Source organism: Neovison vison, chromosome 2 (assembly GCF_020171115.1).
Source record: "Neovison vison isolate M4711 chromosome 2, ASM_NN_V1, whole genome shotgun sequence".
In the NCBI taxonomy this organism is placed as follows: Eukaryota; Metazoa; Chordata; class Mammalia; order Carnivora; family Mustelidae; genus Neogale; species Neogale vison.
The window spans coordinates 50,431,064-50,449,113 of NC_058092.1; the positions used below are offsets into that span (position 1 = coordinate 50,431,064).

Consider the following 18,050-nt stretch of genomic DNA (forward strand, 5'->3'; position numbering starts at 1 on the left):
CCCCCCTTAGTGGTCCAGTAAAGGGAGTTGGAGTAATTTAGATGAAACTCTTCATTGGTGTCTTTGTGGCAAGAATCACAGAGTGGAGATGGGCTAACACGAGACATCTTGGGGCTAAGATACTTTTTAAGGTTGGTACTGAGCCTCTCTAAGAAATATTTGCTGCAGACACCATATTGCTCTTTATTCTTCTCTGAACCAGATGGAAAGCTAATGCTTGGAATGAGATCACAGGTTAAGCTGATGTTTTAGGAAGATGATCCAAACTGAAGGAGAGCGAGTCTGACTGAATGAGCCAGTGTGGAGTAAATGTGATGTGTACATAAAGGAGAATTCAACCTCGATGCTCCTTTTATTGTAAAGAGTTGCTATAACCCAAATCAGTAAATCATTAGAGAATCCATATAGACGTCGAACTTCAAAGGGCCTGGAAGAAGAGAAAGTTGTGTCCTTTATCAGGGTCCTGGGGCACAGGGACAGGGGAAGCTGTTTACTACACCGTTGCTCACCTCTGCATAGTATCCACATTACAAGACTTCTGCTGCCTCCTTTAAAAACTTCTTAAAATTTCTTTTGGGAATACCTTGACCAGACAAACACCAGTTTGTAAGCAGTAACTGTGTAATAGATCTCAAAACCCAGGCCAGAGGTCACTTGTTACAAAAGAAACCTCTCTTTGAAATTGCAAAGCAAATGCAAAAAAAAAAAAAAAAAAAAAAAGAAATAGGGCCTTTTAGGGAGGCAGCATTACACCATGGGTAAGGATAGAAGCTCATGGTCAAACGGACCAGTGTTGGAACTCTGTCTCCACCACTGTTACCGGCTGTGTGAACCTTGTACATTGCTTTACTTCTCTAAGTCATAAGTTCCTCATCTATAAATTGGAGATCATAATCTCTACCTCAAGAGATTCATTTTATCTAAGCTAATGAAATCATGTATTTGCAGCTGTTTGCACAGTGCCTGGAAATAGAATATGTACTCAAATCATGCAAACAAGTGAATCATCCATTTTCACCCAGGATTTGAAAATATCCTGCTGTCCCTACAACATTTTGTCCATCCCAATGGATCAGCTCAAGTATGATTTTCTACACAAAGACCCCTTAGCTCCATGCAGGCTGCCATCACCTCACACTCCTCGAAGTCCCAAAGTCTTTCACACAAGACCCAGCATCTTGCTTTGCAAGTTAATATATGTGTCTTGTCGCTGTCCTAGAATGGAACCTTTGAAAGGGAGGATCTATAACTTACACTTCTTGTTATCTTCATTGTGTATCATGCAATGAATTTTATGCTCAAATATTGGTTGAATAAATAAAATGTATCCACATTGCACATCAATGTACACAGAAAGCATTCATCCCTTCCCTGACATTGACAAGATTGTATTGCTTCAGAAAAACTAAAGAGTGATAAATGTATAATAGGTAAGGCAGGACTTCTTTACAAAGAATGTCCAAGATGGGGAAGAACAATGGCCTTCCAGCCAAAGAAAGCTTTTGTTAAGATTATATAAGTAAAACTTTCATATAAAAGTTACGCTTTTTCTTAGTTTCTGCTATTCTATCACTTCTCTATGTACCTTGTGAAGGTAGTTGCTTTCTTAAAACAAATCCCCTCTTGGATACTGGCTTTCTTTGAGGCTTTGATAAGTCACTTAACCCTGTGGCCTCAGTTTGGCCATCTGTATCATGGGGATAATCCTTGGCCATCTATATAGTTAAAATTAGGTAAAGGGGTGAAAGCATTTTGGAATATCCTGGGGAGTGGAGGAGACATAATGTTTCCATAAAAGCATGTATGTCAGTATACATTATTAAAATTACTGTGTACTCTAAGCTGAAAGATTAGGCTTTCGAAGACTTTCTTTTATCAGCACTTAAAATGTCAACCATAATAAAGTATTTAATCACAACAGTTTGCTTTATTCATGATAATTGAAAGAAATCTTTGTTCTTCCCTTTGCTTTTTTAAGTGACAAGGTTGTTGGATGATTTGAAGGTCTAATTCCTTTTACTGGAATTATTTGGAGCAATCATGGTATTTTAGGGTCTCTTGGAATTTCGTCTTCTTGAAACTTAGGTGTCTGCCTGAAATCTTTGCTATTTTCAAAAACAAGATAATGAATGATACTTAATTTAAGCATTTCATTTAATTTAATGCTCTACACTAAGGAAAGCAACTCTGCTTTAGGAATTTAGAAGTGGGGAAGCGCCTACAATGGTACACATTGCAAGACAGAGGTTGAAAATAATTAGCAAGTAAGCACTCACTGAGCCTCATCTAGAACCACAGAATTTGAGAATAGTGCTCTGGAAATCTGGTCTAATCCATTTCCTGTATCAGCTAAGCATGTGTTTGACTGCAAGTAACAGAAGATCGACTAAACAGGTCGTGTTTTTCTCAAATAAAAACAAGTATGTGATTCAGAACTGTGATAGTCCAAGGGCTGAGATTTTATCTCTTAGCCTTGCTTTAGTGCGTTGTGTTCATCCTCCTGCTCTGACCTCCTGATCACAATGTGGCCACTGTACACCTGCCTCACATCTGCATTCCAAGCAGAAAGGAAGGCCTGCTCATTCTGACACCTTTTGTAGAATGTTGTGCAGCATGGTCTGAACTACACCACATGATCACCTCTAGCTGCAAGAGAGGCGAGGAAGTCTACATTATTTTTTTAGCTGAACACACAGCTACTCTGTATAAAATTAGGGCTTTATAAGCAGGTAAGTGGGAGGGGAATATGCGGGTTAACAGTCAGCAATGTATTCCGCATTACTCCTGCAGATGAGTGAGCTCAGCCGAGACCAGAAATCAAGTCTCCAATTCAGTGCCTCTTCCATTATATCACGAGGTTCTACCTTTTTCTCCCCCATTGGGAGAAATAAACTGTATTTATCTAAACAATTAATTTGTTTTCACATTTTTTATTAGTCGAAGACATAACATAGCCATTTAGATCTTTTGATAAGCATGACATAACCCATGTTATCCAACTGAGTTTTTTAATAACAGCCATAAACAAATCACTTGACCTCTTTTTATTAGCCTGTGAATCCTTGCTACTAGTAATGCAGGCTTTCTGTTATATGCAAGTCACTTCAATGCATAATTTTTGAGGTCAGTGTGACTTACTTGATATTAAAATTGATTTGCACACTCCCATCTCTCTAGGGATCCATTCCTTTTTTCTACCAGTATTTATGGAGCACTACAGCGGTACAACGTGCTCTATTAGTTGCCCAATAGAATGACCAAGAGGATCTGGGACTTTGGCCTCAGAGTGCTTACCTCCTGGTGGATGCTGGAGCAAGAAAGCCAGCAGGTGTATTGCTGTGATAGGGGAAGCTTAGGGTGCTTTTGGGGACAAGGGCATCCTGATATAGAACCCCCGTAGCATTTGGCATTTGGCATCGCGAAGAGTCCAAATAAGCATAAGACTTAATGCCTTGGGCTCCTGGGTGGCTCAGTCTGTTAAGCGTCTGCCTTCAGCTCAGGTCATGATCCCAGGGTCCTGGGATCAAGTCCCACGTCAGGCTCCCTGCTCTGCAGGGAGTCTGCTTCTCCCTCTGCCCCTCCCCCAACTCGTTCTCTCAGTCTCTGTCTCTTTCTCCCTCTCTCTCAAATAAATAAATCAAATCTTTAAAAAATAATAATAATAATAATAATGACTCAACCCCTCTTCTCCCACAGAGTGCCTTCTCATTGTAAGCCTGGAAAACAAAGCAACAGCAACAAATTGTGCTTTTTGATAACTAGGTACTGCGGAATTAAAGATGTACACCATGTGAGCACGAAGCTAAACCACCCATTTCTTTATAACTCAAAAAACATATACCCTTGAAGGGAGTTTAGAAGTAAAATTGCCCCGGTACCAAAAATATACATAAGATAAGCTGAAACAATAGCCACATAAACCAAAGATTTATTGTGTGGCTTTCCAAGAGTCATGCCCCTTTCTGTTTGGAGAGGTAGTCAGAAGTTTATATGCTCTATAAACCTCTCTAAGTCCAAGATCCTTGTGATTCAGGCGGGGATACTGCTCTTAGTGATGAAACATCTAAGGGTCTGCGGTTAACAATATCTCCAAGTTTGGCCAAGAAAAACATACTTTAGAGAATTATGAGAATTAAGATCACCTTCCAGGAAGTGGAGGTCACGAGGAAAGGTTGGAGGAGTGTGGATTCATAGACAATAATAGAGGAGGAAGGAGAGGAGAGGCAAAATATGAAGGCAGCAGTTATCACTAGATGGCAGGGCCCCCTGGAGCAGGAACCATGGTTATTTTCTTCCTACCTGCATCCCTCAGCATCGTGCCTGCCATAAGGGAAGCACTCGCCAAACATTTGTTGAATACATGAGTGGCTTCATGGATTGGATTGAAAGTCTGGGAATAACAGGGAGTTGTTTCCATCCTCCGTGTGGAATGGTAATATAATATCCAAGTGCATGTCTTCAGTGGGATTTAGGGAGACGCACCACCTCGTGAATAAATGCTCAGTACATACTCACTTTGCCTTAAGGAAGAGCTTCTACCTTGCCAGGCATTAGGAGAAATACCAAGCTTGAGGGGATGTGATCCCCTTTTTGTAGAATATTTGCTGTAGCGTTACAAAGTTGGTTGTCAACATTAAGGACCTGCAAGAAGAAGTCCTCCATCGCCACCATCACCACGGCACCCCTCCCTTGGCACGGGCCCCCCTCCATCTAAGTGATAGGTGTGTGCAGCTTTCTCGCATGGTGTCTGCAAACTTCTTTGCCTCTTAGGAAAGCTTTTAACATAGTTGTAGAACCCGCCGGCACTCCTTTCCAAGGAGCTGAATCTAATTTGTCTCTCCTGGTTTAGTGCAATTGAATCATCTCAGGGAAATGAGAAGCAATTAAGTACCTGTTGCTAACAAGGTGCGGAAAGAATCTGCCAGCAGACACAAGGTGTTTATTTATTATTGGAGTATGTCATTTGAGACAACATTACGTTGTCACTCTACAATAAGAAATGCCAGAATTGATTCCCAAGTGCGGGCATCGTAGACCTAACAAGTACCACCTTTGAGAGGCATTGAAAGACAAGCCAGTAGGGCTTGTGAACGTTGGTCAGGGTCAGCCCGGGTGCTGGTGTCCAGCCCAGTGGGAAACGCTGTCGATGGGGATTTGAAGGAGCTGGATGGCAAAGAGGAAAGGCAGCTTTTGAGCAAAGATCCTTTAAGTCCCAGTTCAGGAAATTATTAAATTCATTAGCCAGATACTTATAACCAGCTATTACTGCCCAGCCAAAGGAAAAAACAGTGCCAGCAAATGTTTTAAAACTACAACTAAACAAAAGTCAGGAAGCGTGTAATTAAAACTGTACCTTTATTGTATTGTAAAGAGTTTCACTATGACATGGAAAATATTTAAAGGAGAAGGCTGTTGAGCTAATTTGTCTGCAAGTGAACTGCTTAGTGGAAAACTATCCTAAATTAACTGTAAGGCCACCCACTGAGCGAACCTCATAAAGGCCGTGGCTGCTCAGCTTGGTTTTGTGTAACCGTTCAATAATTACTAGATAAATGCATAACTAAAAGCTCTATTACACTAATAATTTGTACCGAGATAGATGTGTGGGACACCCTGCTGGGTTAATTTGTCATCCCCGCAGCAAACTTCTAAAGAGAGCTCTTCTGCAGGGGAATGGTGCTAATATGTGGTCCCAAGGAGGACAGGTTAGAGCCACAAGTCCAGTTGGCTCCTTAATCTCTTAAAGACGCGAAATGACCCAGGGTGAGTGCCAGAGAGAGAGATAGGGTGATTCACCACTTGGGCCGTGGGCCGAGATTTAAACTCATCTTGACAAAAGAAGCTGCTCTCCCTTGGAATTCCTGGCCTCTTTCTCTCCGTCTGTCTCTCCCTCCCTCTCTTCCTCTCCTCCTTCCCCAGCTCCCCCACCACAGACCCAACATACGCACATATGATGAAGGCAGGGTTCCCAGCAAGTCTTCTTTAAAATTGCCTCATTGATGAGACTTCCCGGTATGGCTTGTCCTATAAATCACATAATCAGATAAATCCCTCGCCGTTCGTTCTTCTTGGTCTAACTTAATATCATGTGGATTCCATGTTTGGACTCCTTCTTTATTTTCCTCTTTTCGGAATGGAGTAAAAAAGTCAGTATTGGACTTGTTATCTCCTCTTTATGTGGAATATTTTCTTCCGTCACAAACACACACACACACACACATACACACACAGGCACTCAACAATTGCTGTTTTAAATATGAGGCTCACATTGAAGCTTCAGGGCAGGGTTTTCAACCTCCCCTATTGACAGAACCATAAATCATGTTAAAGTTAAGTGAATTACTGTAGCATAGAACTGTGGCTTTAACAATGTTTATGTAGTATCAGCTTATCATCTGTGTAGGTGGGGGGTTTACAGGGAGGGTGAGCATAGACACTTGAAATGGGAATGGACAGCCCTATTAATGTGGTCGCAGTATCCCAGAGAGTCACCCATTTCATGCCGCCTCCTTTGTATTGTTGAAATTAGTGTACTTAATCACACATAGAGAAGGTTGTTTAAAATGTGTATTTCCAGGGTACATTTCCAGTTGTCAAGTGCCACTTCTTCATAAGAAATGGCGGTTGCTTTCTCTCCCCACGGCCCCCCACCCCCGGCCCCAGTCAAACACTTCCTTTTTCTGATGTGCAAAACACAACGTGGACAACCTCAGAGTTGCCAGGTTCTGATACAATAATAAGGGACCTGTGAACAAAAACTTCAGAGGGGAAGTAAACCGTTTGACCTCTGAGAAAGAATTCAGAGGGGAGCCATGGAGCACCGTGCACAGTGTGTGGGCTGTAGGGTCAGCCAGCAGAGAATTTGGGTTCTGGCTAGCCACTTGGGCTCTGCATATGCTTGCGCGACTCACTTACCTTCTACCTGCCTTTGTTTTCCCACCTGTATAAAACGTTAAAACATGAGAGGCAGAGGAAGTGAAATGGCATATGGAAAGGGCTGGGAACTGTCATAAGTACAATGACTAAATGTTCCCTACCTCTGCAATGACTTCTTTTATCCTCATACCTGCATGTGCTTTCTTTGCATGTGATTCTCGGGAGAGAGTTCTCATTTCCTTCATTCCTCTATCCTCATCCCCCGCCTACTCTTCCCAACTGCTCCTGTGGGTCGGGAAGGAATGCGTGTTTCTCCTCTCTGGGAGGAGCCACAGATGCCCAGAGCAGGACATGTGGTCTCAGGGAAGTGAGACAGCCTGGTTACCCCATCTCACTGCTCTTGCCTGGTTGGAGAACAGGGGCATCTGCTCAGTGAGGCAAGTAAATAGCTCCCTTCCCTGATAGATAGCCCTTCAGCCATGGTAGAGACTTCTCTTGGCTTTGTCTTCATTCAGGTATGGTCTTGCTAAAATTAAGATAAGCACCTCTTTGGTTAACAAGAGTCTGTTGTTTATAAAAATTGATTCAGCAGGTAATTATTGAGCATTTACCATCTGCCAAGCATGGTGCTAGGCCCTAATGAACAAACCAGATGAGTCTTGCCCCTGCAGTCTAGCCAAACAGGTAGATAGGAAATAAATCATTATCACTATGATGAGATTAATGAACAGTGAAGTCAAGAAAGGGATAACCCAGCACAAGTATTTGAAGTATTTGTGGGGGGTTGGATTTATGTGTGTCAGTTTGTGTCAGTCCTTTCCACTGGCATGCGATATAAACTTAGAAAACCTTGGCATCTCTGAGGGATATCTCCAAATCTTCCCAAATCTCCCAGTTCCTGAACACTACAGTAAAAGTTACAAACTTGTTGCATAGCTGGTCATGAATGCTTTGAAGATATGTTCTTATAGACTCTTTCAAGTGAAATATTCTTACGAGTAAAAGAAACCCAACCAAATTCCTTCACCATCCCTCTATTCCTCCAAAAGAAAATCATGGACTGGTGCTTATAACTAGAAAGTTTGAGGGTGGATGGCTTCAGTTAGAGCTGGATCCAGGTGATACCCTCAGAAATCTGTATGTCTTGTTCTCTCCCTCAGCTCTGCTCTCTTCTCTGTGAACTTCATTCTTAGGCTGAATCCCCTCAGACTGTGGCATTAATGATGTGGGCAGCTCCAGGCTTCATTTCCACCAATGTAACAACCCCAAGGGTGAAAGAGAATAGCTTTTTCCCAGTAGATCTGGGTAGGGCTCTACTACTGGATGCTTATGGCTCTGATTGTCCTGGTCTGGGTCCTTTGCTTGGGTCTCTAAATCCTTATGTTTAAAAGATAAAGGGGTTTCTCACTCATGTGGCCTGGGTTACATACCTACCTGCCGAGCCAGGGATAGGGTTGAGGCCACTCTAACTACCTAGGCTGGGGCTGAGGGAAGGATAGGTGCCCCCAAAAACCATGAGAGCTCTGTTTCCAGAGGGAATGGTGAAGAACTGCTGGACAGACAGAACTACTAGCTGTACACTGCAGGAGATAAAAACAAAGCTGTCCTGAACTTGGGGCAATGGGCTCAGCTTTCTCCCTTTCTGCAGTGACTGATTCCTGCAGTTAGGACTTGCAGAGCACAGGTAAATCAGGTACTAGAAAGTGACTGTTAGCCCATGCATAGGCTTCCAGGTCCATGAAAACAGTCAACCTTTGACTCCTAGTTACCTCATGCTGCCACATTACATTATATGATCCTGATTATTTTTCACATACCTTAATTTGTCCTAAAAAAAAAAAGTCTAGGAATAGTAAATAACCCACAGTCTAATATAATGTCTAGCACATAGCTGATTCTCAACACATACTTTTTAAAAGAACGAGCACTGCCATGGAAGTAGAATTAATTCTGATTCTGAGAAAAATCTTTATTTTTTTTCTGGGCTATTTTATCCAATTTATAGATAAGGAGATGTGGACTCAGAAATATTAAGTGACTTTGCATGGATTAGGATAGGGATTGATGATTTCAAGCACAGAAGAGTTGAGCTCTAAAACCCAAACGTGACATATGATTTCCATTTTGCAGTAGAGGAAGCCAGGAGGCTGACACACAGAGCTATCTGATACCCAACTTGGGATAAAAGCTTGAACCCCTGGCTTCAGACACTGGACTAATTCTTCTCTTTCTTCCTCCCCTTGTGTGAAATCTACCACAGTAGGAATAAATGCTCCAATCCTACGGGGTGTATTCAGGAAAATAACTTGGAGTTCAGAAGGGTGCTTTGAAAATAACCTCTGCCTCAGTAATCCTGTCTCTCAGAAATAGGGGCTTACACTGCACCATAAACCTGATGATTTGGTGGGGGAATGGCTGCCAATCAGCCCGTGCTTTTATGTTTATCATGGGTTTTGTGGTTGTTTATTTGCTTGGTTTTTTGCCTTTTTTTTTTTGTGCATGTCGGCAAACGCTCACAAACTACCAGTAATTCTCTGACAGGCTGGAGCATCTCCACGGACTTGACTTTGGAAATTCTCTTTTGCAGGACTGCGTTTGTAATTCCAGTACACTTCCAGCAGGCTGTGAGAGGACTCCCTGCCTATTTCTGTTTTCCTCTGTGATCACCCAGTCTGTGGGGTTGTGTTTTCCCTCAAGCGTTTTGCCAGGTTTCTTATTCTTCATCTCTTATTTCTTAGTATTGCTTGCCCGTAACATAGAAGCTCAGGTTTTCTTCATGGAATGGGGTTCTTGTCCACTTTGCTTCTTAAACAGTCCCTCTTTGTATTTCCAATCATCACTGCTGCTGTGTGGTACTTGAACATAATTCACACCGGCCATCATGGCGGCCTAGGCAAGTGGTGTGCAAGCGTGGCATATTCAGAGCGGCGGTCCTGTCAGGATCCGAAGACAGGAGCTCTGTGTCAGGGAACCTTGAACAGGCTCACTCGGGGATTTTAAAACTCTAAAAATCAGAGCCTTCCCAAAGCCAGGATGTCTTAAAGACTGTGTCCAGAAATAATAACTTCGTATCTCAGAAACATTTTAAAAATAATTTCTTTTAAGGGGTACATGCCCCCTTGTTTCAGGTATTTTAGATTTCAGTGTTACTACTATGGATCAATTTTACTGAGTATTTGTAACTGTAATCCCAGAGACAGAGTTCCACTGGAATGCAAAGCTAGGTGAGCATCAACATTTGAGTACAAACTACGTTTGTAGAGGAGAAAACTAGAAGAGAAAGAAGTTGCCCGTATTTATAAGCCAAGTAGTGGCAGAAACAAAGCTAAGGTCCTTTAATCTAGTTAGAAATTTTCCCCCCCCAAAATTAATAATAATTAGAAATTTTTTTCTTTAAAGTACCCCAGATCGTCTTTAAAAACTTTTTTTTTTTTAGCATTAACAAGTATGAGATCTCCGATAAAGAACTCCCAGAAACAGATAGAATGATAGAAATTTCCATTGTATCTGGGTTTGAGGGGGCTAGAAGAAGACATGCTTAGATTCTGGGTTAGGTTGGATGTGTGCCTGGGTAGCAGGGGTCCACATGGTTAAGGGGGAGGCCAGTATGGACACTCAAAAACTGTAGATCTATGTGAAAAATAGAGTCTAGAGGGAGATAGTCCCATAGTTCTAAGTTTCTGGATTGTCAGAGTTTGAGATTTAAGCAAAGATATGGGGTCAAAGTATACTTAGTCAAAAACAGTCTTTATAGGTCATTGTATCTATGACCATTAGATCAAAGTAGTTGCTACTGTTGCTGTTTTACATTTGGTACTTAAGGGATTTTTTTTCAAGACCCTTATGTCATATCCATACTGATAGTATCTATTCTTTCAATAATATTTAGTATCCATTTGTCCAAGTGACAGATAAGCAGTAGGCCCCTCTTACTCTTACTTAATATTCCTTTTCCCTTGTGTATTATGTAATCCAAACAGGTCTTAGCAAATAGGAACAAATTTCAATTTATTTCATCCCCATCCTTACTTATGATAGTTTTACCAATAAAAGAAGCTATTTATGGATCACTAACCCACATGGTCAGGAACTATACCGTGTGTCTTACATACTTTGTCTCACTGGATCCTAAGAAAAATCTTGAGGTATTATTAGCCCCACTGTACAGATAGCAAAACTGAGTCATAGAGAAGCTCAGAAACTTAAAGCATAGCTGGTAAGTAAGAAAGACCTAGAATTTAAATCTGTACCTGTAGGACTCTAAAGCCCACAGTCCTCATATTATATCTCTACTTTTTTTGGACTTGTATGTTTAACTCAAAATTGTACACACACAGGTGTGAGAAACCAGCCCAGAATGAAGCAGGTTAAATAATGGTGAAGAGGGATAATCAAAGGGCTATAGTGGGGGATGGGACCAGGAGTGGGTGAAGGTAGTCCAAAAGTACAAACTCCCATCAAAGAGAAAAAAAGAGTGACAATGGATAGTTGGTGGAAATACAGAAGGCAAGCAGATTGCCTTGAAAGCTTCAAAAAGGTGAGTCTTCAGCAGAAAACAGACCGGGACAAGGATGGGGTTTGGTAGGGAAGAAGTGGAAAGAGCAGGGATCACCAGAGGCTCAAGAGCACAGCATGGCAAGTGTCTGGAGGGTGAACAGGAGTTATGTGTGTCTATGCCAGGGGCCCACGAACTATGGCGCACAAGTCAAATCCAGTCCTCTGCCTATTTTTGAAAATAAAATTTTATTGGGATATGGCGACACTTGTTTATTTGTGTGATATCTGTGGCTACTTCTGTCCCATAGCAGTAAAGTCAAATAATCACAGCAGAGACTGCATGCAAAGCTGAAAACTCTTTGCTCTCTGGCCCTTTCAAAAGATGTATGCCAACCCTGGGTCTAGATTCTAAGACAGGACCCCAGCACAGGAAGGGTCTTTCAATAGATAAAATTGATCTAAATAAAAACTATAAAAGACCTTGCCCTCCCACTCCTCCACCTTTTTGTCTGTGTTTCCAGGATACATTGGAATTTGATCTCCAACCTGAGGATCCCCTTAATTCAAATGGGATAGAATATACCAACTGTCTTGGAAATGCAGTGGAGCATAAAGTTACTTCAGTTAGCAGTAATAAAAATACGAAGTGCTTTACCAGGTGTCATGCAATGTCAGATATGGTTCTCTCATATGACATCTAGGTCTTTGATGTGCATCTCAGCAATGTTGAAGATATGTGCTATATGTTTTGAAAACCTTGGCTTGCCTCAAGTCAAAGTCTGGTTATTTAGAGAAGGCTCCACCTCCTCAAGGTTGAAAAACCTTTGCCAATTCCCCTTTCCTTGTGTCTCTGTTAAAATAAAATCCCATAACTCCAGACTCCTGGACTTTGGTAAGTGGCATGTCTGACTTACGTATGATTTATAAATTATAGCTATGGACCATTAAGATACATTTCTCAGCTTTAAGTAAGCTACAGTGGTGTCATATACGGTGGTTTTAAATTTCTGAAGAAGCCAAGTACATAGTAGTTGACGACCCAAATAATTCAAATTCCATTTGCTTTTGTGGAAGGCTTTTTTCCCTTAGTACAGGTTTTCTTTCTTTCTTTTTTTTTTTCTTCCCTACTTACTTCTCCTCTTAGAGTTCTGCCTTATTAAAATCTTTACTTCTAAATATGAGTAGTCAGGAGTTCTTAATGCCACCCATTGCTCTACAGAAATGGTTATTTTTGTCTAAAGAACATCTTACCGCTGAAGGGACAAGCGGCTTTTTCTGGTAACAGCACTAACACAGAAACAGTTTGGACTCTCACTTGTTGCCCCTGACTTAGGGTCGATGAATGTAAGACTGAAGTTTTACAAAAGCCAAGGCTTGGGAGTGATGGTTCCCCCTGTGAGGGAAGAAGGCTGTGTGTCACGCTGTCTTAAGAGCACACTGCACCTGAAGGGGATTAGGTTTTATTTGCGCTGCTCTCTTGACGGCTTTTCTTTGGAGCTTCCCAGACAAGAGACTCTAGGATTGCCAGAAAGCCACGTGAAATGGACCCAAGTCTCTGTCCAATCTGGGAGAAATCTGTGATGGTTCGTGGACAAGGAATAAAGCAATTAAAGCAATACGCAGGTTAAATACTAGAACATATTTCGACCCATGAATTCTGGTTTGAGGAAATATGCGGGAAGGCTATTAGAATTCTTGGAGGTTGAGTTTGGGCAAAACTGCTAAAAATGATAAGGCAGGATTATTCTCCTCTCTCTTTTTCTTTCCCAAGATTTATAAAAGAATGAAGTATGAGCTTCCGAACCTATGTGGCTATGGCTCCCAGATACTATCTTTTTTGAGCTAGAATATTTGTCTGTAAGTCCTCCTCCCTACGGAGGACTCAGACCAAGAGTCACTTGGATCAAATAAGTCTCCCCAAATACACAATAATACAGTAATGACCTTGACCTTCTCCTTCCCCAGTCCTCATTCTGCTGTAAGGGAGAAAGCATTTTTAAGTTAAAAATAAAAACACATATTGTGTTGAATTTTTAGCTTTTTCTCTTTCAAACTGAAACCAAGAAAATCTTTTTAAAGAAGCGGGGCGAGGGACAGGAGCAGAGTACAAACAAGTAAACCAACCTGCCTGACCTGCTTTCTTCTTTTTAAGCATCCAGTAATATGATCATTTTGTAATAAATAACTGAGCTTCTACCCCCTTTGGGAAATTCTGGCTCCCTGTTTCTTGAATTGTGGCTACTTTGTTCAGAAGGTGTAGGCGGTGCCATTCTAGCCAGAGAAACCAGATCCAATTTCCTTCCTTCTCATTTGCATTGTTTGTGAAAAAGCCCAGCGGCTGTTTTAAATAAGTCTGGCCTCTGGTTAAAGTCTAAGCTGGTAGTGAGATCCACCCAGAGCAGAGTGTTTCTGACACTCTCCGCTGCTCCTGGCCTAGGGTACTCAGAGTATTAGACCCCAGAAGCAGCCAATTTTGTAGTGCCTTTTAATACACAAAATTGTATTAACATCAACATGGATACAGATGGATGCACCGCAATAAACTAACCACTTGAGAAAAGCCTTTATTGACTCTCAAGTAAATAATGCACATTTTAAAGGAGCTAAATATGCATTGACATAATGTGCTATAATTTTTTATTGTGTCAACTACTCACAGCACACACATCCATAAGAGATGTTTTTCTCTGTCAAAAATTTGGACGGAGACCCTTCTTTGTGGATTGCATTAGCACCACGCCAGATTCGCAATGGTAGAATTCTCCCACGTGGTAGTGTCTCTTCTGTGGGACCCTGATCTGAAGATCTCAATGTACGTTTAGTGAATTTTACAGATTGAGTGATGGACTGATTTGACCCCAATGGAACTTTCTAAAATGATTGGAGACGACTTCGGCAAAAACGTAGGCACGATGAAAACATCTAAGTCAAGCTAAAAGAGAGAAAAGAAAGAACTAGGAAAGAAGAAAATCCAAATTTAGTTGTTCCTGAAGTCTGAGCTTTAGAGAACGGACGAACATGGGTCTCGTCCAGTAAAAGAGTGATTCTAGCAGTTTATCTAGAGAAATAGCATGTATTTAATAATTTTTAAGATGTCTGTGTAATGTCTGTAATACAACTATTTTCTGTTTGAAGAAATTAAAGCTCAAGATCTTGAATGATTGATATACCCAGTTCCACAATGAGCTAATGGCTGAACACCAGAAAGTCCAAGACATGAGAAAGTAAGGGTTGTGAGGGATAACCCTTGGAAATGCAGACTCAACGGTTACCTAATTTAAAACTACAGGCTAAATGATTTCCTGGTACTAATTAAGAATTAATTGGTCCTTATAAGTCAGTCATTGCAGAATTAATTTCATATAGTACCATGTGTTCTTAGGTTTGTGTTAAATTCTTTGCCACAAGGAAAAGGTGGAAAAGGTGAATTGTTTTAGTAAAATATAATAAAGAAACGAAGGTCTAAAGTTAAGTTGCTAATGATATCCTTTTAGTAACAAAGAGCTGTTTAGTAACAAAGGCTGTTTATTAGCAGTCAAAGGGAGAGATTCCAAGATCCGTTGAATTCTTCCCTCTATCAACTTTAACTTTTATCCACCTGATCTTTACTCAAGTGAATATGTTCCCTTGCATTCTCTATTGGCCACCACAGTTTTTCATAATCAAACAATCATTTATCACCTTCCATTGAGCACCTGAAGCACTTGTCTCTTTATCATTAAGGTCTGCTTGCTGGGGACTCTTGACAGTGGAGTTCCCACCTTTGTGTTTGACATGCTGCCCAAGTGGAGTGTAGTATTTTGTTATGCTTAAGTACATTCCCAGCCTTGTTTGGGAAATGCCACATTCCCTCCCTGACTAGAAACTATTTGGTCAAATGCAGGGTGCCGGGTCAAATGTTCTTGCTACCAGCAAAGACAACCATACCACATTAGATGAACAAAACAACTTTGGTTCCTTAAAGCACCACTTGCAAAGTAAGAAATGACCAGAGCCATTTAACTTCTTCGCTTGTGGGTTGTTTAACTCAGTGAAAATAACAGATCCCTAAACTCTCTGGCTTTTTGCCAGGTGAAAAAAAAAAACAAAACCAAAGTTTTAAGTTGTCTTGTGTGGTTCTTGATTTCTGTACCACTCTTGCATTCAATCAATGATTGAACATTCAACTAATATTTGTTGACTATCAAACAGTGTTCTGGGGATATGACAGTGAATAATTATATAGATGGAAAAGCTATTTTCTAAGACAGGAAAGATTGGAAGAGAACAGGTATAAAGGATGGAAGAGGACGAGAATTCTGGTTTCAATAGGCTGTGTTCAAGATGCCCTCAATTGTATGACTGAAGATAAAAATTTAGTCTGTGTTGGCCCACCGTGGTATCCCCTGACCAGAGTAGAAGCCCATAAGTGTTTATTGGATAGATTAAACATTTTATGAATGAAGGGGTCCCGTCCCGTCAGATGCAAGACATGGACTAGGCTATTGCTTCTACTCCAAACCCCCATTTTCACTCTTTAAAAACTAGATGCTATTCTGAACCTGAAAGTCCAAGCCATTTCAATAGTCAGAAAGTGCCCCAGAACCAAAGCCATCCCAGTAGGGAACAAAGAACCCATGCCCAGTGGTCAGTGGGGCTGGATTATTTGTATAGTCCTCAGCCACGCTTATGGTGTGTGATAGGGAGTGTGGCTTCTCTTGCTTAGTCTGCTCTACAAGACCCTTTTGGTATTAGGAAAGTCTTGCTCTCCAAAAACTGGGCCATTCCTTTGTTTGGTCTTTGCAGGGATTCCCTGAGTTTGAAGACTTAACTGCAAAGAGTAAGGCAAGATAAATATTCTCATCTGCTTTTATTTGAGAGCTGTTTCCCCGGCCCTCAGTGAGAAGTGAGAGCTGCTACCTTGGTGTTCCTCGGTTTGAGTATCCCCAACCCTTCCCCTAGGCTGCTCTCCTTCTCCAGCAGATTTCATCAATCACCCTTCCAGTTCAAGGGCAAAAGTTCTCTCAGAGACATTATCAAGCGGCTCACATAAGTTTTTTAATGTAATGTAATCTTCTTGTACAAATAAAATTTAGCAGGGCTCAAATAAAAAGGAGTCATCGTTGTCTGAGTTCTTTTATCAATTTTTATGGGCAGAAGGCTCACAGTTGAGCAAGGGTCACTGCCTACTCAGCCTGTGGGTTCCCCTGCTCTAATATTTGTGCATTTCTGAGTTTGGCTTTGAAATGACAAAAAAAAAAAAAAATATGGGAGGGGGTGTTGCGTAAACCTTCCATGTAAAGCGAGGCATCCAAATTGCACAGATTCATTAGGTGATCATTTACTACATACTTCAAAAAAAATTCATCCTGTATGAGTCCCTAGAAATTTCCTTGAAAGGGGTATAAGAGCTTTAACAATGAATTATTGTCTATGGGTTAGCTCAGCATGAAAGAGGAACCATACGTGCAAACTAGAATTTGTCATATGTAATGTCAGTTAAATCAGGTCTAATCTACCAAATACATTTTTTATTGCTTGCTTCATTAAAAAGGCTCTTAAGGTAATGAATAATCTTCAGCTTCACCAAGGATTATTAATGCCTGTATAACTCATGTCCCCTGAAAATGGAAAGACAGCCTGAAACCCTATGCTAATCTAACCTCCATGTTTGTCTTAGAGCCTTAAGGAAGAAAATCCATCAGACCTAGGCAATGTTAAATTCAGCCAGGTGAGCAGTGCTGTGAGTTGGGTCAGGAAGGAAAGGAAGGAGGAGGTTGGATCGGGCGTAGACGCTGTCGCAAGGGGGGACTCTCTCTTCATGACTCTGACGTTTTCTCTTCCTACAGCAAGCCCGCACGCAACACCGTCGACTCTTCATTTCCCGACATCGCCCATTATCCAGCAGCCCGGGCCTTACTTCTCTCACCCAGCCATCCGCTATCACCCTCAGGAGACGCTGAAAGAGTTTGTCCAACTTGTCTGCCCTGATGCTGGTCAGCAGGCTGGACAGGTGGGGTTCCTCAATGTAAGGAGACCTCTTTATTTTTTCCGATTTCTTTAGAAATAGTACCCGAATGTAAAAATAGCAAGGGGAGACCTTCTGACCATGTGACAGGGCGCTCTAATGTTGTGCTGACGGACTGTAGACAAATGTCATATTTATTCTAGATTGTGGGAAAGTTAACTTGCTCTAAGAGTGATTGGCCAGGGTTTAAAAAGTGTTTGTGTTAAGTTCGCAACTGTCAAGTTTATGGGTATAAATCATCTCAAGGGTGAACCATATAACCTTCTAAGGTCTGTGGGCTGATAATTCCACCTCATGTACACTAACCCTCGGGCTCACGCAGTGAACCAAATAGAAAGACCAAATAATTTTAAATAATGGTTTGGGGTGGTAGGGAGAGGCAGGGGGACGAGGGGGGCACAGATGTTTCAGATCAACTAAGTTGATATTTTTTAAAAATATAGTCTTCTAACACTTTAGATCAAGTTGACCAGTACTTGAACTCAAGATGCTGGAAGCACAGTTTATTATGGTTTGTTATCTCTGCAAGTAGTTATCTCTCCCACTTATCTTTGTATAAAGCTAAACAGCATTCAACAGCGTCAAATGAATGTTTTCATCTTTTCTCTAGTAAACCAAATAATCACAACTTGAGACGATATTCCAAACGCAAAAGTGATTTTTAAAAATG

The 18,050-nt window shown here is 41.3% G+C and overlaps 1 protein-coding gene across 5 annotated transcripts in view; it reads left to right on the forward strand.

Annotated features, from left to right (window-relative positions):
- The window catches only part of NFIA (nuclear factor I A), a 369,211-nt gene that overhangs the window by 293,121 nt on the left and 58,040 nt on the right, over positions 1 to 18,050 (forward strand). For 4 of the 5 annotated variants that reach the window (XM_044238349.1, XM_044238345.1, XM_044238347.1 and 1 more), the window contains one exon: positions 17,202 to 17,380. In XM_044238349.1, the coding sequence (XP_044094284.1) occupies positions 17,202 to 17,380 (179 nt within the window). The remainder of the gene's footprint in view (positions 1 to 17,201; positions 17,381 to 18,050) is intronic. The other variant, XM_044238346.1, reaches the window with a different exon arrangement.